Below are 23,609 nucleotides of genomic sequence, written 5' to 3' on the forward strand. Positions count from 1 at the left end.
GCTACGTTGTGTGTGTGTGTGTGTGTGTGTGTGTGTGTGTGTGTGTGTGTGTGTGTGTGTGTGTGTGTGTGTGTGTGTGTGTGTGTGTGTGTGTGTGTGTGTGTGTGTGTGTGTGTGTGTGTGGTGTACCTGGCGCCTTAGAGGGTTTGAGATTTGTATATTCATTGGAATTGTCTGTGTTTTCCCCACGCCCGATCCCACACCATCCCGTCGAATCGCCCCGGATCCCTCTTCTTGCCGAGTCTTGTTATTTCTGGTTAGAGAAATAAACGTTATCAACTCAGTGAAAAGCGACTCGTGCCACCTTCCTCGTCCCGTTTGCGGTAGAGCGATTAGAACCGCCACCTTTGGGTTATAAATAAATAAACCGCCTCCATCGTTTCGGCTCATTCTACGTTGGCGGGACAGTTCAAGTCCCGTGGACGTCACACTATGTTATGTTGGTAAAAAGAGTTTGTCCACTCGCTTTGCTTATTTATGCAAAGAATAAGAGGAACACAAACTCGTCTCATGATCACAGATGTTGATGAAGAGGATTCTGCAACAGCCTTAGGGGCTCTGCCTCAGACTCTGCAACCTCCAATTGGAGAGCTGAACACTGAACAGGTTCTTCCCACCTAAACCGTTGGGAGGTGATGACACATCAGTAGAGAACGTCCAATTGGAATTGACTTTGTTGATAGGTGTCTATTAGACTTATTCCTTACCTCATTCACTTTGTGCGAATTTCACCTGAAGAGAGCACAACGAAAAGCTTTGTGGTTTTCATTTTAGTCTGTTTTATGGTAATGTCCTTCAAAAGTCTCTGTTTATGTATAAATGTAATAGTCTCAACACCCCCAAAAAACTATCTCCAAGACCTCCTCATGCCTACCTATCTCTATTCCTGTTCCCTCTACTGCAACCTCACCCCTGCTTGCCCTCGCTACATCCTCACAACCGCCTGCCCTTGCTGCACCCTCACTCCTGCCTGCTATCGCTGCACCTTCATCCTTGCCTACCATTGCTGCACTCATCCCTGCTTGCCCTCACTACATCCTCACAACTGCCTGCCCTCGCTGCACCCTCACCCCTGCCTTACCTTTGCTGCACCCTCACCCCTGCCTGCCCTTGCTGCACCCTCACCCTGCCTGCCTTTACTGTACCCTCACCCCTGCCTGCCATTGCTACACACTCATCCCTGCCTGCCCTTGCTCTATCCTCACAACTACCTGTACTCGCCACTCTTCATAAGGTATTTAAAAGTTGAACAAATGAAGAGAGGGCAACGAACATGCTTCTTGCTTTGGCTGTACTATTTGATCTAGGACAGGCGCTGCCCTACGCAATTGACCTTTGACCCCATATCTGACTTCATGTATGCCTGGCATGGTTTTTTTTAAAACATTTATGTGTTAGAGTGCAATGTTCTTCACATACTGTGAAAGTTTAAGCTCAGTGGGATGATCTGTTGGCTTGCATGCAAAGATGGTAAAACCTTGACCCCCTGCTAAGTGTTAACCCTAACCCACCCCTGTAACTTGAGAATTCCACGTTTTGACATCATTTTGACAAAATCATGATAATAAACAGGACATTTTTACCTCCGAAACCGAAGGTGAAAGAGGTTGTTTTCACCCCTCTCTGTCTGTCTGATTGTCTGTGTACAGGATATCTCAAAAAGTTGAGCACGGATCCGGGTGAAATTTTGTGGACAGATTGGGTGTGTGACAAGGACAAACTTATTCGATTTTGGGGAAGACCCGGATCCCGCAGACTACTACAATTTTAAAAGTGATTCTTCACCATTGAGAGATAGGGCTCAAAAACGATATGTAGCACGATATCTCAAAAGCTTGCAGACGGATTCAGACAAAACTTGGACAGGTTGGGTATGTGGCAAGGACGAATGATTAGATTTTGGGGAAGATCCGAATTCGGATCCAGATATACGAGATTTATTTAATTTTTTGAAGTGATTCTTCACCAATGAGAGATCGGGCTGATGTGTTCTATTGGATCATGCATTGCACGGCAGAGGTGTACACTCTACTGCAGTAATTCTTAACCTGGGGGGAATTTCCCCCTGGGGGGGGGATTTTTCAGATTTCAGGGGGGAAATTATATTTTAGATTGAATAATTTTCAAACTTTTCATTGCATTGAATACGTCGTCCAAATACGCTTCCCCAGCGATGAAAAATTAGCGGAACAAAAATTAATGCTGATTTTAGGAATGCTCATGTTAAATTATACAAGACTGTTAATGTTATGCAATAAATTGTGTATCAATACTTTTTATTGGGTCGCCGAAATAGGTGACCCTTATTGTCAGTAATTCTGTCTGTTTGTTTGGATGTTTGTTTGGATGTTTGTTCGTTTGTCATCAGCATAATTGGTAGTAAACGTGGGCGGATTTTGACCAAACTCGGGTGGTAGGTACACCTTATGACCTAGTACTTTGGAAATTGTGATGGTTGCTAGGGACGCTTTGGTTCCCTAGGAACAACCGAAAAACCTTCAAAATCGGTACAGTTCACGCGAAATCAATTCCGAAAGCCATTATCCCACGTAGGGTTATGAAATTTGGCACGAATGATCTACAGGTGATGCTCTATCAAATATATTCCGGTTTTTGTGATATATGGAATAATTTACCCGCAGCGCCCCCTACAATTAGGGTATGCGCGAAAATTGAAGGCCCCCTAGCGACCAGGTGAGTGCATCGATACGAATGAAACTTTGCAGGTTCATGGTACTCAATGAGTACTACAACTTTGCCTCAGGACATATTGACTGATTTCGCTTAGGTCAGGGGTCAAAGGTCAATTAGTGCAAAAATCTATAATATGCGAGAGCTGGAGGTGCCTTCACGCCAAATGCTACTCCTGAGGTTATGGTCGGATGGTCATGAAGGTCAGGTCAGGTATGGGAGCATGTGCCAGAACAGCGCGTCGCTGCGTCCACTTTCCGCCGGTACTCCAGGGGCCTCCGTCTGGCCATCCCCCAGGCAGATGCCAGGCCCATCCCCATCTCCTTGAGATGATGGTCAACCTGCTGCAACCATGAGGCACGTGGTCGGCCCACTGGCCTCCTCCACTCATGAGACTCCCTCGCTGAGAGAATCTGGTGAGCAGGATCAGCGTCAGGAAAACGAGCCACATGTCCATACAGCCGCAGCTGACGCTCACGGACTATGCAGGTAACAAATCTCATCCGAGTCTCTCTCAGCAACCGCTCGTTGGACACAAAATCCGACCAGCAATAGCCAAGGATTCTTCGAAGAGACCTGGTACCAAAGGAATTAAGTCTCCGTCTCAGATCCTTGGTCAAAGTCCAAGTCTCGCACCCATAGAGCAAGACTGGAAGTACCAAGGACCTGAAGACTCGGACTTTCGTCCTCCCGCACAGGTACCGGCAGCGCCACACCCCATGATCCAGTGAATCCATGACTCCCCAGGCCCGACCCAGACGTCTATTGACCTCCGGCTCACAACCTGCGGAGACATGAATATCACTGCCAAGATAAGTGAATCTATCCACGACCTCAACATCCTCACCACAAACAGACACAGACAGGACAGCAGCATCCAAGATGTCACCGAAAGCCTGGATCTTAGTTTTGACCCAAGAAATCCGTAATCCCAACGGCTCCGACTCCTCATTCAGCACCTCGAGGGCCCCCAAGAGGATGTCTAAAGTCTCCGCAAAGATGACTGCATCATCTGCAAAATCAAGGTCCGAGATCTTGACATTCCCAAATGACGCACCGCAACTTGATCTCTCCGACATCCTCCCTAGAATCCAGTCCATACAAGTGCTGAAAAGTGTGGGGGCAAGTACACATCCCTGACGAACTCCAGTAACAACTGGAAATAAGTCAGAGATGGTACCACCACACTTCACAGCACTCTCAGTACCAGAGTAGAGTTCAGACATCAGATCGATCAGTTTTGGTGGCACCCCACGAAGACCAAGAATCCTCCAGAGGACATCCCGATTCACTGAATCGAACGCTTTACAGAGATCAACATAGGCTGCAAGCAGCCCCTGCCGAAACTCTCGTCTGCGTTCGGTGAGGACACGAAGTGCAAGGATACGGTCAATCGTTGACCTCTTTGGTGTAAAGCCTGACTGCTCTGGACGCTGGTGCTCAAGCAGATGGTGGCGAACCCTATCAAGAATTATCCGAGCAAAGACCTTGCCCGGCATTGAGAGCAGCGCCACCCCTCGGTAGTTGTTGCAGTCTTGGCGATCACCCTTCCCTTTCCAGAGAGGGACAACAAGGCCCCTCTTCCAGTCAGTTGGGATGATGCCTGTGTTCCAGGCAGAGCACAAAACTGCATGCAACGACACGAGTGCAGCATTTCCACCAGCCTTGAGAAGTTCGGCATGGATGCCACAGATCCTTGGAGCTTTGCCCCGTTTCAACTGGTTCACCGCAGCCCGTGTTTCCACAAGCGTAGGTGGACCACAGTTGATTCGAGGGTCGGCAACAGGGATTGTAACACCCCTGACGTCCAACTCGACAGCTGGGGGATCAGCCTGGTACAACCGCTCAAAGTAACCGGCCCAGCGGGCCTTCACTTCAGACTCCTCTGTCAAGAGCCTACCACTCTCTGCTCGAACTGCAGTGCTCCGAGGGATGGGCTTGGATGAACGTAATGCGCGAATTCCCCTGTAAGCGGGACGAGAATCACCTGTCCACAGGTGATGCTCTACCCCCTCACAGATTCCTCGCACATAGGCCTCCTTGTCCACCCTCAGTGCACGTACAGTTTTACGCCTCAGCTCCCTGAACAGCTCAGCTCTGCCATTTAGCCTGGCCCTGCGACTCTGGTCAATGGTATCCAGTGTCCCTTGAGAGACAAAATTCTTCTTTGCCCTGCGGTGAACTCCAAGGCATCCACCGGCAACATCAAGGACGGTGGTCTTGAAGGTGCTCCACAACTCTTCAGGACCCCCCAAAGCACCCAGACCCCCCAAGTGTCCACTCAGCCTGTTCGCAAACTCCTCAGCTGCTCTCTCATCCCTGAGCTTGGCAACATCCAGCCTAGGCTGGGATGGTACCATTCTCCAGGATTTAAAGTGCAGCTTTAGAGTTGCTACAACAAGCCTGTGGTCAGTATTGAGGAACTGAGCACTCCGGTAGACCCTGCAGTTCTGGATCATCCTCCAACGACCGTCAATGAGGACATGGTCAATCTCCTTTGCCACACCGCCAGCATTGGAATACCAAGTCCAGCGATGAGCTTGTGGGCGCTGAAACCATGAACCAGCCACCCTCAGTCCATGACTTCTTGCAAAGTCAAGGAACTTAGTGCTATTCTGGTTCATAGTTCCTGACCCATGGGGACCAACACACACCTCATAACCATCCCTATCAGTTCCAGTCGATGCATTGAAATCCCCCAAGACTAGAAGTGTATCTCGTCTGGGGCACTGATCAACCACAGACTCGAGTGTGGCGTAGAATGCATCCTTCACGGTGAGATCACTCGCCTCAGTCGGAGCATAAATAGAGACCAGGGAAATGACACCTAAGGAGTGGCGAATCCTTAATCTCATAATAGGCTCGTTGACCGGTGTTACCTCAATTATCATTGGGGTCAGCTTATTGGACACAGCTACAGCAACTCCTTGGGTATGGTAACCATCAGAGCGACCAGACCAATAGTAGGTGTAACCACCCACCATTATCTCGCCGCAATCCGGTCTCCGAACCTCAGAGAGAGCTGCAATCCCGATGTCCAAACGCTTGAGCTCAGATGATAACAGAGACAGGTGATCATCCTCTCTTAGGGATAGGACATTCCAGGCACCCACCCGAAGGGACCGCCTCAGGTTAACCCAAGGAGACCGCCGTCTGGTGGACGACACCTCAGCACCACTCCGACACACTCTCCCGCAATCTGACCCAGGGATGTTACCCCGTGGTTTCCCTCCTATCAAGGATTGGGTGTCCCGAAGGCTTTGCCCCAATCCTGTCATCACACTCATGAAATTTCATGAAAATTCACACTAATTGTCTGAAATACATTGTGCACAAAAGATCGAGCCGGATTTTCGATTTAGATCTTTGTTCACCCACAGCACCCCCTCGAACTTTGGGGATTTCCGATTTCAAACCGCATTTTCGGTACTTTTCATTCAAAATGATACCGAGTAGTTATCAGTTGATGGAACTGGATGAGATTTGATATGCATAATCTTAAGGTGATTCTCTATCCGCTATATGACATCCATTTTGCTCTATATCTTATAGTTTCCATGCTCGGCGACCCATCGCCGCCTACCGGCTTGTGAAAATATTTATTGGAATAATTTTGTTAATAAATTTTAGTTTTTTAAAAATTAATTTAGTTAACAAGGGACATGGGACATGTAGAGCTATACAAGGGACATGGTGACTGGTACAATGCAGCAATGTATATCAAATAAACTATATGTGTATCAGGGTGAGTAGCTGTTCGGGGAATAATCTCAACAACGCTATCTATTTAATACGTACGCAAACACAAATAAACTATATGTATATCAAGGTGAGTAGCTGTTCGGGGAATAATCTAAACAACGCTATCTATTTAATACGTACGCAAACACAAATAAACTATATGTGTATCAAGGTGAGTAGCTGTTTGGGGAATAATCTCAACGCCATCTATTTAATACGTACACAAACACAAATAAACTATGTGTATCAAGGTGAGTCACTGTTAGGGGAATAATCTCAACAACGCCATCTATTTAATACGTACACAAACACAAATAAACTATATGTGTATCATGGTGAGTATCTGTTAGGGGAATAATCTAAACAACGCTATCTATTTAATACGTACGAAAACAAGGCGAAATGATGGACCTCTTGTCCCCCTCACGACGACTCTTTCCTTTCTCTGAAGAAATCTCTGTCCATTCCCTCCCAACTCTCATTTCTCGACACTATCATCCCTTCTCTTCCTTTATTTAAATTCCCTCAATTTACCCTTCCCTCTGGTGGTGCATAGGCTTATACATATGTACCCCCCAACCCAAAGGTCAAAAAAACAAAGACAAATAAAGATTCCAAACGTAAAAAAAAAGAACATCAAAAAGAAAAATAATATTCTGTAGAAAAAAAACTGATTAGGAGAAATAAAGAAGAGAACATTAAAAACAACAAAAGTTCCAAAAGGCAAATGTAGTTATTGACGTTGTTTATACCTTCGAGTTGAAACACTTTTTCATTCAACCTGAGGTAATCTGAGGTAATCCCTTGTAGGAAGGACTCGAATGTCGAATTAATCACGAGTTAAAAGAGTTTTCTGATTTTTTTAAAGGAGAAACTCATTACCTCTGAGGAGAAACACCTTTTTACGTCATGACATCACGAGTTGCCAGGAAAAAGATTTTTTTTTTTTTGCTGAGAACATCTCGCGAGACTTTTGCTTAGAGCTTCACTCGCGCTTCGCAACTCTCGCGATACCTGGTGACGGGGCGTGGGTTGGACATTTTGATCATTTCGAGGCGGATCTTGGGCGTGGTCGAAGTTTCATCACAGCGAGGCACGGCAGGCACGGCAGGGGACGGCAGCCGGAATAAGAGAAACGAGGGGAAGGTGGTGATTTTAAAGGAGGAAGAAAAGGTGGAATTTATCAGCGGCAATGAGCAGGACGTCCATTTCGTCGTATTCCGAGGATTTGGAGTCGCCGAAGCCTCAATATGGCTGTGAGTTCGGGTGATGTGGACTTGGGAATCGTGTAAACGTGGTTCGTGTGTCGAACGACGAGGATGGGGGTTCGTTATTCCTTCAAGGTTGTTCGCATGAATTTACCTCAGACACGAACTGTTGTCGAGCATGTCTACTCTGATTCTCGAGGAGAGTCAGGAAAGGATGTACCCACTGTACCCACTGTACCTACTGTACCTAACTACCTGACGATCCTGCAGGGTGTGGCGTGCTACGTCATCGCGCGCCTTTTCCAACGGTTATTTAATTAATGATTACACTTTTATAAATGATCTGTAAATCCGTTATGGGGGAATCTACATATTACGTACTCGGATAATCTTGGATGTCCCTCGAATTTTTGATTTGTACATGTAATACTATACTCACCCCCCCTCACCTTCTCTCCCATATTTAACTCCCCCACTTTCTCCCCCTTCCACACACATCATGTGTCGTCATCCACGTGATGGAGTGATTGATGTACCGTACTCTCTTTACAGAGTGGTGGTACTGCCCTTGGCAAGGCTTACACTGGGTGGTTTGCCTTTGGCTTCCCCACAGTAGTTAGGGAAGGAATTTGTGATTGGTTTAGGTTGCCGGCGATAGCTCGCCGACTCCTTCATGAAGACCGTGGCATCTTTATGTCCACCAATGAATGTCGTCAGATGGGATGTCCAGTTTAACGTCCATCCGAGAGACGGCACACACATTGAATTCCCCCTCCCCCCCTCTCCCTCTCCTCCAACCTGTGAAACACCAGGGTGACAGTTTATAGCTGGGTCGGGATTTGAACCCCGGTTAGACAACGTAGAGCATGCTCATGCCAGCACAGGCCTGCTGTAAATGTCGAGATGAATCTCGGTGTGGGAGTAAATATCTCGGTGGTCACTCATTTCCAATCCTCAAATAAATCTGTTTGTGTTCAGGAAAGGCTATCTTTGTCTTGAACATAGTGTGTGTGCGTGTGTGCGTGTGTGCGCGATGGCAATGTTAATGTTTAATTGTTTGACTTTCCAAATGATGTAGATTTTATTTCAATAGTTTTATGTATTTTATGCTAGTTGTGATCAAATGTATTTGTTATAGTCAGTGCCCCCTCCCCCCACCCCCCCCTGAGACCCCTGCCAACCTCAGGTGTTCCAAAAGCAGGTGGATGTGAACACACACTTACGTTGTGCATTAATGTTCACAGCAGTGAAGTTCAATACAAACCATGAGGTTGATTGGCGGTGTTGCCTGGTGTGCTGTGGATCACACACAAGGAAACGTGTCACAAAGACGGATTATTTGTGTTCGTTAAGTTCCGTTTGTTGAACATCGTCTGTGAACCCTCCTGTGAGTTGTATCCTGCACACGTTTGTATTGCATGCACCGGCATGTACCAGGGATCTGTTGTCAAATGTTTGGAATGCATTGGCTACTTTATGGTTTATAAAGTCTCATAATCTATTAGTAATTCAACTTGTCTTTGCCAATTTTAAATGGAGATATCATCCATAGACGGCGTTGCCACCACCATGGGCAACGATCATGGATTTTTCACAACTTTTTACCGATATAGTCCAGTTTTGCACCATTGGCTTTATTGGTTAGACATGTAGTGGTTAAAGTGAACCAGGGGATTAGGGTGGTGGTGGGAAACTCTGACACCATGCATGCAACGTGGGAGTGGAGGGGATGGATGCTGAAAGTACACAAAATAATTAAAAAAAAAAAACTTACAAAGATAGAAACTCCCCCCCAAAAAATCTACAAATTGAACTGGCAGGTTTGAGAAAAATGAAGAAAAGACAACAAAATTGAAGTTTTGTTCCCTCTGTGCATCATCAACATGAGTGAACGAACCACTCACAAGGAAGGGTTAATTTGGACCTCACTTGAAATGAATTGTGCGTGATTCCAGAGGGAGTGATTTCCATGGCTCTCGGTGTTTTTACTTTGTTAACTGGTACTGTTACCTTTCACATCACGAATGCGGTGTCCTGGTGTTTTTTTCACGATGTATTCGTCATGTGACCGTCCTTTGGTCCATTCACATTACCTTGTTGGGAACGCCGTTCTTGAGAGGCCAATAAGCCGTGTGTGCTTCCCATGTTGCTTGAGGTGCTTGTCATGACTGGTTTATTATCCGAGAGTCTAACAGATCAGCCTTTCACCACCTGGAGACCGCGTCCGTACACCTTGCTTATCCCGATATGTCACCCATGCATGCGCTCCTTTAATTGTGTAATAGCTTGTGTATGATATGAGTTTTGTTTTTTTTCTTTCTTCTTGTTTTAATGCTGCACAACTTGTCAGGCTTTCTTTGCCATAATTCATGGGTGTGGTTCATTGTATTGCAGAAAGGCCTTCTCTTTTTTTTCTTTCTTTTTGTGGCTACGCCTCAAACAGTCATTTGTTTTAACCTCATGTTCTGTACGAGGTTAAAACAAATGACTAAGTTTGAGGCGTAACTTTGAAGTTCTCCAAGTTTGTGGACGACTTTGCAGACGTGACATTCAGTGTTTGCACTGGTGTTGAACAGCTATTCTCGTTGAGTGGACTTTTTTTAAAGTGTAACATGAAAATGTACAAGAAGCGATATCATGAGTATAGTACAGGATTTTTATTTATTTATTTATTTATTTATTTATTCATTCATTGGAACGTAGGTCGAGTCGAGTATCATGGAGCAGCTAGAACAAACAAACCAGGAAGAGGGGATGGGGGAACTCACCGACATCTGGCTTCAGGTGGACTTGAAGGGATGAGCGATGTGAAAACTAGAAACCAGGAACGAGCTTTGCATGCTTCGATGAAGCTTTGCATCGTAATTGTTAATTTTGATATTTGCTTGCCTTTCTATCCCCCCATCCATCCTCGTTCTTACTTTGGTTTTCTTTGCATCTGTGGAAAAACTTGCATTTACCACCGAGTCAACTAACTGTGCACGATTTGAAACGAGGGCGTCGTGATTGGTGATCGTTCATTCAGAAAAGGTGAAATTGTTACTCAAAAACAAACAAATAAATAAATAAAAAAAGGTTTGTTGATGTCATTTATTGACTTCTGATTATCAAGCTTTGGACTTGCTGATCAATCTGATCTCCATTCCTTTCGTCGAATTGGAGGCGGATTATATAAAGTTTCAAGCCGGGAAGGAGGATGCTGGAATGGTTGCCTCGTTTGAGTCTTTGTCACTTTGCAGGCCCAAGTGTTGCGCTTGCAGAGGGAGGCCCGTCGTCTAACTTGGATCGCTATCTGGTTGGGATGACAGTGGAAGATTGTATCTGAGTCTGCCATGATCTGTTTCTTCTTTTTATTTATATGCGGAATCCAGGCTTGTGGGAGAGCTAGAGCACTGAATGGATCAGGATACAACTGTAGAGAGAGAGAGAGAGGGGGGGGACACCAACAGTGGGGTTGAAGGACAAAATAGAGGGAGATTTTAACAAATGATGAATGAGGGGTAAGGGAGGACTCGTGTGGTGGACAAAAATGGATACAGAAGGAAACTCGAAAAGAGATTTGGGGGGGGGGGTGGGGGGAAGAGTGTAATGAAGGTAGAAATGATTGTTCTAGATGGGGGATGATCTGAGATGGTGGTGAACAGCTGTCTTGAAGACCTGGAGGGAATGATGACATTGAATCGAATGTAGAAGTTGGTTCCACAACTTGGTGTGGAGGACCAAATGAGTAGAGTTCAGTAGCGATCTTGGATTAAGGTAGTTTCATCAGAAGAGGGTTGATGGTGGACATTGTGAATCCTGCAGGAACCTGGGTGAGACAAAGCATGGAAAGAACAGAGGGTGCAAGACCAGAAAGGAGTCTGTAGAAAACAGACGATCGACCTGTCTGCTCTGGCGAAGTGATAAGTCCATCGACTCGGCTTCGTCGTGGCAAATTCCAATAATCTTGAAGGCCTTGGTTTCCACGGCATCTAGGTGTTAGGCATGTGTGACAGCCTTGAGAGGTGTTTGATTGTGACACTGCAAGCTGAGATAAATAGCTGCTATTTGCATCCTGATTTAGTGAGGTGTGGTTCTCTGCCACCTCTTCCATGTGAAGGGAAATTGTCATTTCATGAAGATCGAGCTCATCGTCTTCATGATAGATTATTCCTTGAGGTATTTTATCTTGCGTAAACTACCAGATGATGTATCGAGTCGCAATTTTTACCTCCACCACCGAAGGTGAAGGAGGTTATGTTTTCACGTCTGTCTGTCTGTCTGTCTGTCTCTGTCTGTCTGTGTCTGTCTGTCTGTTTGTTTGTGTGCAGGATATCTCAAGTTGTGGACGGATCCAGACAAAACTTGGTGGACATGTTGGGTGTGTGACAAGGAAGAATTGATTCGATTTTGGTGAAGATCCACTACGCCTCTCATTCTTTACAAAACAGACAAAGACGAATCCGTTTTTCTGCATCGAGTTTGTTCAAGTTGTGAAGAAAATGAGCAGGTCACAGTTAGAAACTGATCCTCACGAAATTTCACCACTTGGTAGAGTTCGTCATTAGCAAGAAGCTGATTGTTTTTTGAGTTCAAAAGGTCACCAACTTTGTCAAATATCTAAAATCCTCAATTTTCATCCGATTGACTTGAAAGTTAAACTGTAAATGCATAGTGCATCACTAAATTGGGAAAGCAACTGTTTTTGAGGTCAAAAGGTCAACTTGAGGTAAAATTTCTACAATCAGTTTTCATCCGATCGACTTGAAATCTGAACAAGATTTGCATATCTGGTCACTGAATTCAACCACCAACTATTTTTCAGGTCAACATAGGCCAAAGGTCAACAACATATGCAACAAGTTGCGTGCGATTTCTAAAATCCTCAATTTTCATCCGATTGACTTGAAATTTGAGCAGGATTTGCGTATCAGGTCGTTGAATTCAACCAATTATTTTTATAGTTAAATTTGATTTTAGGATTTTACAAGTGTCGTGTTCTGCACGACATCTTGTTTGTTACTTACGAAATCTAAAGATTTCGTAAGTATATTGATGACTTCCGTCCTCTGTTTGTGCGTTTGTTTGTGTGTTTGTTTGTAGACACGATAACTCGAACGGAAGAAGCTACCTATGTCAAATTACACCACATGATTCAGGAGGGTGATGGCTCGCGTTGATTAGATTTTGGTCAAAATTGGTCAAAGGTCAAGGTCACAGTAAGGTCAAACATTCGATTTTTGATGGTTTGGTACAGAATCATCGTAGAAACTTCTGGTTTGCGTCGCTACCTTCTCTCGAGACAGCTTTTATTAGACAAGGTCAGAGGTCAAGTTGACGATATCGTAAGTACCAGTCTTTGACTGCTTATTTGTTTGTTTGTAGGCACGATAACTCGAGAATGGAAGAAGCTACCAATGTCAAATTACACCACGTGATTCAGGAGGGTGATGGCTCGCGTTGATTAGATTTTGGTCAAAATTGGTCAAAGGTCAAGGTCACAGTAAGGTCAAACATTCGATTTTTGATGGTTTGGTACAGAATCATCGTAGAAACTTCTGGTTTGCGTCGCTACCTTCTCTCGAGACAGCTTTTATTAGACAAGGTCAGAGGTCAAGTTGACGATTTCGTAAGTACCACTCTATGACTGCTTGTTTTCTTTGTTTGTTTGATCTTTATTTTGGATTACCTTGTATGTTTTTATAACTTGTCTTTTGCAATTTTGAAGCCATTTTCATAATGGTGACGACATTGAGTCAAGTATTGGGCTAAATCTGTCTTTGCGGTGAAGGATTATTGTAATTTATATATTTTTTTTTTCCGTGTGAAAGTAAAACAAATATTAAGCACAATCGGCTCCATGCTGGCCTTGGATAAAGTGTACAGGAATTGATTTTCCTTGTGCACCTACTGGCTAAGGTAGCCGAGAGCGGTTCAGCCCTTTCTCGCGGCATTGGATTTGAAGTAGCTGAGAAACGCCTGGAGTCCTTTGTATCCCACACCTGAACTCCCAGAACAATAGAAAAACAAGATCCAGTGAGCCGCCGTCCTCCTGCTCCATGGGAGTTTCCTTCCACCCTGAGCTCACCTTAGGACACTTGCATTACCGTTTGGCAGGTGTTCCTTCCCCAGTCAAACTGTTGACTTGGAACTGTCCCCAGAGCAGGTTGCCTGTTTCCTTTCAAGAACATGCTGTCACATTCCCAGGTGAACAGGGTGGCTACACTCCCAATCTCATCTAGAAAGTTCTTGTCCTCATCAGAATGAATTTCATGTAAAGTAAAGTACAGTACCATACTTGCATTTCCAAGGAAAGCCTGATTATATGGGCAGCCAGCCTTCTGGTACATGAAGAGTTACAATTTTTTTTTGCTGAAAATGTGATTTCTACTTAATTGGTATGATGACCATCCCCCCTCCCCCCATCTCCCCCAACCTCATCAGCATGAGGGTTCACCCCTACCCTGACTGTGAGGAAGCATTTTTCTCACTTGAAACTGCCTTGGATACGGAATAACGCTTGTGGTGGTTTACTTCATGGTCGGAGGAAAATCCGTTTTGAGTATGAGGAAGTTGAAACCCGCAAAATGTGGTTTTAGTAACGTCTCGTCGCACTCGAACCTCCCAAACATTGAAAATGAATATAACCATCCGGTAGACCATGATTGGTAGGATTTGATGTAATTTTATATGAGTACGTGTCTCATCGACATTTGCACGGTTCACACTCGGTCTTCTCGATGCCTCTCGATGTCTTCTCGATAATAATGGTGAAATATATTTATTTAAATTATTCAAAAAAAATCAAAGAAAAGCAATTTTTTTGTCAGAATGGGGGTGGGTTGTGGTGAGCGAAGGTGGTTCATCTGTGAGAAACATGATATCACACACACACACACACCACTTAATGAGACCCCCACAGACACAATACACCACACAGATGCACGCAATCGCCCATCCATACTCGAGCTACCAAACAGGCCTACCAATATCACTATACTCTTCCAGGTACATAATCTAATTCCAATTTAAACTTATCTCCTGTTTCTGCTGCCACGACCTTTCTAGGGAGACAATTCCATGCATTCACTACTATGAGTGAAAGTCCCCTGCCTTGCTACCCCGTCTTAACTCTCTTCTTCTTTACTCTCAGGCTGTGGCCCCGGTCCTATTGTTGTGGGGCCGGGTCTCGGTGGCGAGCACGACCGCTAGGGAGAGCAGTCATCGGCTCCATCGAACACACCGGGATTTAGGTCGTGACCCTCGGATAAGTCCGAAGGTACGGGTCCCTTACAAGACCATGAATCGCAAATAATTCGACCGCGTGCAGTAGGGTTAATTGCCTACTTCAATATACCTAAGTACCCACGCGGCAAAGCTTACCGGGGAATTCACACCCTCAACAGGCCTCGAGCGGGACGAGCCGTTACTGTGCTCGAACCGTGTGTACCCCGAGCGGATGGTTACCGAGGCCCATCGGTCCAAATGTACAACTATGGCAACGGCCTTCCTAATCCCCAATACGCACCGTGGCAAACCAATGGCAGAAATGACATGGAACGAGCTGGTACATTCAACAAGAGGAGAATTTATTAACAACAATAATTGGGGAGGGGAACACAGAGCAGAGTTATCACAAATCTGCAGTCAATGTACAAGGGCGAGATACTTAAGCAATGTCTACTTATCGGACTCGCGCCACACACACACTGGGGCTGGTTGCCCTTTATTGTGCCCTACAGCTCGGGAGGGAAGATGAGCTGAGGGAAGAGCCTGTTCTTGCACCTGCCTGCCTCGTGCTGCAACGTTGATCTTGTTCGGTGGCAGGACTCGAACCCGCGCCGATATACCAGGCACCGAGGGACCAAGGATTCAGCTACAGACGCCAGCCAGCTCAGATCATGACAAGGCGAGGGATCACTGCGACGAGACCAGCGCCAGCGACCAGACGAGACCAGCGCCAGCGACCAGACGAGACCAGTGCGTGTCGCTTCCCCACCCCCTGAAAAGACTCTGCTTCTCTTGGAGCTCGCTCTGCGCCCATTGGCTGAAAGGCGGCAAACGCGCTCGCACCCTTCCGATTGGCCAAAGCGTGGAGCCAGAACTTCGGTGATCGAGGGAACTCCACCCACATGCGTGTTCGACACGCCATCTTGCGGGGAATGGTCCATAGTGTTGTTGTTTTGGTGGATATAAATTCTAGAGCTAAGAAAATAACTGCGCAGCGCACGTACACTTAATCACCCATTAAACATAGGACGGGACCCTACCGAGAAATACATACTTACCGATATAACTGATCTATAGGACCTGGCCGTTGTGTGCTCATGGCTGCCAGATTCGTAACACTATTACTGTCCACTCTTGAATAATTCATTTGCACTTATTTTATCTCTACCTTTCATTATCTTAAACATCTCTATCATATCTCCTCGTAACCGCCTCCTTTCTAGTGTATAAAGCCCTGTCCCCTTCAGCCGCTCCTCACAGCTGAGTCTAGCTCGGCCTGGGATCAATCCCGTCGCCCTGCGCTGAACCCTCTCTATAGCAGCTTCGTCCTTCCTGAGTTGCAGTGACAAACTGCACACAATATTCTGGATGTGGCCTCACTAAGTATTCAAGTAAATACTTCTACTTTCATTAGGTAATTATATTAAAGATCGTTAATAAAAATCCAGAAGTTTAGTGCGACTGTAGCAGTCTTGTACATTGTAATAAGACGACGTCACAGTTTAGGCTTATCGAGTCTCACAATTACACAGCCAAATTGGCATCCTTATTCACCCCGATACTGTCCCTCTCACTTGCCACACCATATATCGAATATATCATGGTTCTTGGAAGTATTATAAAGGCGATTTGTGTTCAAAGTGCAAGTATACAATTCAATTTAAATAAAGGTTGAAAGTCATGTGAAGAAATCAATTCCTGGTTTTACAGCCATTTTATCCAGTGTCTATTACACCACCCTATCGAACGCGTCACATTCGTTATCCGTGCCTGTTGTTTGTGTCCTTTATGACGTCCTTCAAAACAGTAAGTTTCCTGTTTGGGATGATGTTCAATTTCGTTTGATTGCCAGGCAGGCAGACGGAGTAAAAATATTATCTCACTCCTCTCTGAGCATGTGTGATCGGGACAAATTCAGAGCCAACGTACGAGAAAACAGAAATCTTGTCTTCCTATTCATGTTCCAATTCGTGTTCATAATATAACATTTGATTTAAATATGTTGTTCCTTGATCACAAACTCGTAAGACGGACACACGGACATTAAACAATTACTGAAACCCGCTTCTCCCTTTACTTGCACAGGATAAAAATGATCACCTCACACCAAATAATTATACAGAGTGTGCTGTGATATTCTGGTACAGAGAGGTGTGGTGGTTCCACCGCTGACTTATTTCCAGTTGTTACTGGAGTTTGTCAGGGGTGTGTATCGCCCCCCCACCCCCCGCCCCAATCAACACTTCCATGGACTGGATTTTTGGGAAGATATCTGAGAGATCCAGATGCGGTGCATCGCTTGGGAATGTCAAGATCTCTGACCTTGATTTTGCAGATGATGCAGTCATCCTTGCGGAAACACTGGATGTCCTTGTAGGATCCCGCAAGGCACTGAATGAGGAATCGGAGCCGCTGCGACTCCGGGTTTCCTGGGTCAGGGCAAAGATCCTGGCTTTCAATGACATTGAATGTTGCCATTTTATCTGTACCTTTTTGTGATGAGGATGTTGAGGTCATGGAAAGATTCACTTACCTTGGCAGTAATATTCATGTCTCCACAAGTTGTGAGCCGGAGGTCAACAGACGTCTTGGTCGGCCTTGGGGAGTCATGGATTCACTGGATCATGGGGTGTGGGGCTGTTGGTACCTGTGCGGGAGGATGAAAGTCCGATTCTTCAGGTCCTTGGTGCTTCAATGTCTTGCTCTATGCATGCGAGACTTGGACTCTGACCAGGGATCCCAGACTGAGACTTAACTCCTTCGGTACGAGGCCTCTTCGGAGAATCCTTGGCCATCGCTGGTCAGACTTTGTGTCCAAGGAGTAGTTGGCGAGAGAGACACTCAAATGAGATTTGTTAGTTGTATAGTCCGTGAGTGTCAGCTGCACTTGTATGGATGGACTTGTGGCTTGCTTTCCTGATGATGATTCTCACCAGATTCTCTCAGTGAGTAGAGAAGGCCAACAGGATGACAGTGTACCTTGTTGTTGCAGCAGGTTGATCAGCATCTTAAGGAGATGGGGATGGGTCAGGCATTTGCCTGGAGGATGGCCAGACGGAGGCCCCTGGAGTACTGACGGAAAGTGGACGCAGCGATGTGCTGCTCCGGCACCTGCTCCCATACCTGGGATCTGACATAATTATTGGAAATAGCTTTGTATTACCCATTTAGGTTTTGTGTTGAATATTATTATTGATTGGAGACCTTGGTTTAATCTGTCATTTTTATCTCGCTTGTTCGAAGAACAGATAGCTATAGCGATACCCCCGGCGTGAGCGTGAGCGTGAAAATGTTAAAGTTTTTGGTGCAAGTTATTTTCTTTCTAATGTTTTTATCTACCACACTATTTTTTTACTGATTACAATATACAAATACATATATTGCTTTAAAATTATTTCCAAGGATCAGACTTCATTGCAATGCTTTATAAAAAAAATATTATTAGACGAGTCTTTTAAAAACGATAAATGTATAAGCAGGCAAGCATTGGGTGGCTCTGACACCAACTCTCTGGTAATCTCTTACAAACACCCCCCCCCCAATCATTGTTTCTCTGCAGCTGTACTTGATAATGAACGTTTGTCAGCAGAGGAAATGGATGAACGCCGAATGCAGAACATTGCCTACGAGTACCTTTGTCACTTGGAGGAAGCAAAAAGGTAACCATTTCTGGCATCGTTATTTTCGTTTCTCTTTTGAATTGTTGTTGCGCACCTTGCCTTCCCTTTGAAACCACAATTCTTTGGCACCACTTCCAACAAGAAAATGACAACACAAAGTGTATCTTTAATCTTTTCTTTTTTTTGTAATTGTGTTTATCCCATTTGTGACACCAAAGTAACTTGTACCTTCCATCCATTAGCTGAATCGCACAGTTCACACCTTGTCTGCTGAACGAGGTTGCTCCGTCCATTGTCTGTATTATGACTTCCAGCACTCAATGTGACGTAGTTATTCACACTGATAATTACATTCAATCATCCTTGTTAATTACACGAACCCAAGATGGGTGAAAAATACTCTTGACTGAACATGCGACTTCATGGTGAAGGTTCATTAATGGCACAACAATGTAGCACTGACGGCATTGGCGTCTCCCGTTAAACGAACCGCAACTCTCTGCCAAAGACTAATTCCTCGATGGATTTTTGAATCCCTAACAAGTGGAGCAAAATCTCGGAAATCCTAGATGTCGCAAGGAAAGTGCAATTTGGTGCAAACTCTTTCCATCTCAATGATGTTGCAAATATAAATTCCATTGACTTTTGAGCTGGTAACCTATGGTAGCAAGCTCAATCCCCATGTGCTGAACCTGAATCGACTCCAATACCATTTTTACCTCCGCCACCATAGGTGGGTGGATGCTATATTTTCACCCCTGTCTGTTTGTTTGTCTGTCTGTCTGTCTCTGTTTTTCTGTGGACAGATTCAGACGAAACGTGGTGGAAAATTTGGTGGGTGTGTGACGCAGACAAATTGATGAGATTCTGGTGAAGATCCAGATCTGGATACGAGCCTTTTTTAAAGTGATTCTTCTCCATTGAGAGATGGGGCCAAAAAAAATGATACATAGCATGATATTTTAAAAAGTTGTGGATGAATTCAGATGAAACAAGGTGGATGAGTTGGTTCGTTGATGAACAAGCTTATTCGATTTTGGTTCGGGTCTGGATTCAGATCCGGCCTGTCAGTGGGATACAAAATGGAAACTGTTCAGTCTTGTATGGTGGAGGTATGTGCTCTCCCAAGTGCCGTTGTTGTTGTATCTGTATACATACCATGAGAAATGGATCAGATGAACATGCTTTTTTTTAATGCCAACAACCCATTGACCATGGCAAAATAGTTTGCCTCATTTTAGCCAGTGTATAGTTTGACCCCACACTTTCCCATTTGGGGTTCCTTATATCGATGGGGAGTTGAATGTAATCACGTACTTGCTTGTCAATATCATGCTTTATTGCACTTTTAATGACTAGACTTGAGTGCTTGCTTCATGGTCAGTCCTCTCTGGTATAAACCTAAAGTCTTCAAACGTCAGTCCATTGTGACAAATCGGTATCTGTCTAAAAGTTTGGGCAGAAGTGATGGTCATCCCAGAAGCAGACTGTGCGGCATACAGACCTCTTGAGTTTGGTGGTGCATACCAGCAAGGCCTCACGAGAGAGTCTCAGCTTGTGGCTTAAGTTGGTAGTTGCAAGACAGAATGGTGAAAACAATTTTGTGTTGCGGGCTAGAATAGGAATGGCAGGTATCGGTTGTTGTGGTCCATTTGATTATTGAGAAGTGCTTTGAGTATCGCAGTCCATTGTGTGTTGTTTTATCGACGAAGAGTGAAGAACCCATTCTTATGGAGGGTTTGGTTTCCCCCAAGATTACAGGTCCTCCTCTCACTTCGGTCCCCCAGGATGATGATTTTTATTTTTTTTAAATCCCCTAAAACGATCTTGAGTGCAACCAACAGTTTTCACCTCGTTCTCTTCAGTCATTCAGGAGTGCATACAACTCGAACAAGCACACCAATCTGGTATTACAGGATCTCCATACATCATTTCTTGTTTGATAACGATTCATCATAAAATTTAGCTTTGTTCTGTGTGCTGGTCTAATTACTACAACTAGCAGAATACCTGCCCTACGGGCGATCTTGTTCCAATCATGCAACATGTTCTTCTGATGTGAACCTTTATTTCGGTGGTGTATAGGAAAGTGACAGCTTTGTAAAAGCAAAAAAACCCCCCAAAAATCTGGGTGACATACATGAATTAAAACATAGCAACCGTTTATAATTCAAAACACCTCACTCTACTGGAAAACGTGGGGACAGGAATACTGTACATTGTAGACTTGTAATTCCCTCCCCCACCTGAAGGGGTTGCTACACAATACACATTTACATAGAGAATTTGTGTTAAATTTGTCTTAAACCATTGGATGGAATTGGTCAAAATTTGATGGTTGTATTTGGGGTGTGTCCAGGAAGGTTTTTGATGTTTAATAAAAATAGAAATGTCACCGGGGTTCCGGGGGAAGGTGACCGTGACGCACATTGTATTTGTAAATGTTTATCATTTGGGTTTACTATTTGTGAAGGTTCCTGGTGGGAGAGTATTAGAAGTCCCTGCAGTTTACAGAATGCTAATAGTTAGTATCTGTAAGACAACATAATTGGTTCATGAAAAAATATTTTCACGAAAAATATAAGTGACCACTATATTCGTTATTGTTGTGTCTGTCTGTCTGTCTGTCTGTCCCGAACATAGCTCCGTGGCTTTTGATCCGATCCTGATGAAATTTTGGTGGGAGGTTTATATCATGATCTAGTTGTGTTGTCCTGAAAATGGGCGTGGTCCGCCCATTATGAATGGGACCACGCCCAAAAAACGTGTTTTTAGGGGGTAGCTGATTTCAATTTGCATCTTCTCCTCGCGGGGCTTGTCGAATCTGGCAGGGGTTTTCGGTATTTGGTTAGCCCAATGGCACCTGCATAGCCCCACGGAGCTCGATTTTTTTTTTTTTTATTTTTATTTTTTTTTTTTTCATTTTCGTCCCAAGGTCACGAACTTAGAAAGTTGTGATTTTGACATAAAAATCCATCTACTCTGAGGGGGTTGTCGAATCTGGCAAGGGTTTCGGTATTTGGTTAGCCCAATGGCACCTGCATAGCCCCACGGAGCTCGATTTTTCATTTTGGTCACAAGGTCATGAACTTAGAAAATTTCGAATTTTGACATAAAAATCAGACGACCGCCCAAACTTTGAGAGCTAGGATGACTTTTTTTATGCATAATCTTGAGGTCATTCCACACCTAAAGTCTTGAAACCATTTTTCTCTATCTCGAACACCTTGCCCGTGGCGCCCCTTCAAGTTTGTTTTTATGCTGATTTCATCAAAGTCTGGATAATCCGAGGAGTGCGAAATGCCACATAGCCTATACGACGACGTATTGTTCCTGGAATATTCCAGAGGAAGTTTTGCAGCATAGGTCATAATCCTTGACCTTTGACCTTTAAAGTTCACAAAGGTCAAATTTTCAAAGTTGTGGGAATCGAACCGGGTTTTCGACCTTCTTCAACGAACTAACTCCATTACGCTATAGCACGTATCCTGTTTCCTTATTTTAATGTCCACAACATTGTTTTGGGACCTTTAAAGGTTATGCAAAGGTCAATTTTTTTAAGTTGTTGAACGAAACCGGGTTTTTGACATTTTGCAGCTAATAACCTGTCACTCGTACCACATCATGTTGATCATTTTTATAACTTGGTCAAACATTATCACATTGTCTCATCCTTGACTTCTGAAACAATCTACATCATCAAATACCGCTCGTGAACCATCGTCGTCTTCAGACTTGTATAATCAAAAACTACTTGTTTTGTGTTGTATGCACTTCAAAACCACTGGATGAAATGAGTTGGTGCTGGATGTACTCTGGGTTTACATGGAAACATTCTGTTAAGTTGGGATGGACACTTACAACTTAGATTTTTATCTTGTCTGGAATTAGAATTCCAGATAAGGTATTGTCATCGTGCACCTCCTGTATGTCTGTCCATCTCTCCTTTTTCGACGTCTCCGGCCAAACTGCTGGGCCAATCCAGCTGAAATTGGGCAGCAATGTTCTTCCCCTGGCTGGTAAACGGGGATTGCAAAGCTCGTTTCGGTCACATGACTTTTTAAAAGTAGGTCAAAATGGCGGACTTAGTAAATTCCTTCAAAAATCGTCTCCAGACCCACCAGTCAGAATGTTGCTAAATTTGGGTTGCAGCATTAGGCCATGGTAGGGACGTTAAATTGCGGAGGTCATGCTGATGTGAACGGAAGTTTCAAAATGGCCGACTTTGTCAATTATTGGTAAAATCGCATTTATAAATTGCTTCAAAAATCTTCTTCCCCAGACCGATCCTTCAGCATACTACCAAATTTGGGTCAAATTCGTCTATTCATATCAATCTGGGCATGAGACAAGAGGGAAGGAAAAATACGGTGGGGAATAGAGGCATTAGGAGATCTGCAGGAAATTGAAGGAGGTGCGTTTGGGGTGGATTAACGGGGGTAGAAAAGGTCGAGGTTTTGGATGGGGGAAGATAAGAGGTGGTGGTGAACAGCTGTTTTGAAGGCCTGGAGGGAAGAATGGCATTGAAGAGAGTGTGGGAGTTTAGTTCCAAGGTGGGGAAAAAGAGGAATGAAAGAGTGAAGGTGAGCAGTGATTTGTGATTTTGGTAGTTTTATCAGGAGGGGATTGCTGGTAGTTTTACCAGGAGGGTGGACCATGAGCACCCCGTGGAAAGATGGGGGGAACACATCGCAGACAGAGTGGGGGGGGGGTGAGACCGGAGAGTGGACGGTAGGAGACAGAATGACCACCGACCTGCCTGTGGTGAGAGTCAGAGGCCCAAAAACTCAGCCTCATCGCGGGAAATACGAATGATCCTAAATGCCTTGGTTTCCACAGCGTGAAACAGAGAAAGGTGTGAGGCAGGAGCACCAGCCGAGAGGGGAAAGTAATACTCCATCAGGCTGCGGACGAAAGCTTTGTTTGTGGTCAGAAGCTCAGGTTGGCTGAGGAAGGGCTTTGCACGACAGAGGATTCCCAGTCGGCGACTGGCTTTGGAGGCCAGGTTGGAAATGTAGCTTTCCCAAGAAAGGTCATGGCAGATAGTGAGACACAGAAGCTTGAAAGAAAGGACTTCTTCCAGAGGATTGTTGAGAAAGTGGATGGGGGGGGGGGGTTCTAAACGGTCCTGTCGGATAGA

The 23,609-nt window shown here is 44.7% G+C and overlaps 1 protein-coding gene across 1 annotated transcript in view; it reads left to right on the forward strand.

Annotated features, from left to right (window-relative positions):
- Window positions 1-7,454: 7,454 nt before the first annotated feature.
- Window positions 7,455-23,609, forward strand: part of IQGAP1 (IQ motif containing GTPase activating protein 1) — a 172,076-nt gene continuing 155,921 nt past the window's right edge. The window contains exons 1-2 of the mRNA XM_085847619.1: window positions 7,455-7,688; window positions 18,409-18,508. Of these exons, the coding sequence (XP_085703745.1) occupies window positions 7,625-7,688; window positions 18,409-18,508 (164 nt within the window). The 5' untranslated portion in view covers window positions 7,455-7,624. The remainder of the gene's footprint in view (window positions 7,689-18,408; window positions 18,509-23,609) is intronic.

This window comes from Eptatretus burgeri, chromosome 11 (assembly GCF_056783735.1).
Source record: "Eptatretus burgeri isolate ZD-2024b chromosome 11, Ebu_testis_v1, whole genome shotgun sequence".
In the NCBI taxonomy this organism is placed as follows: domain Eukaryota; kingdom Metazoa; phylum Chordata; class Myxini; order Myxiniformes; family Myxinidae; genus Eptatretus; species Eptatretus burgeri.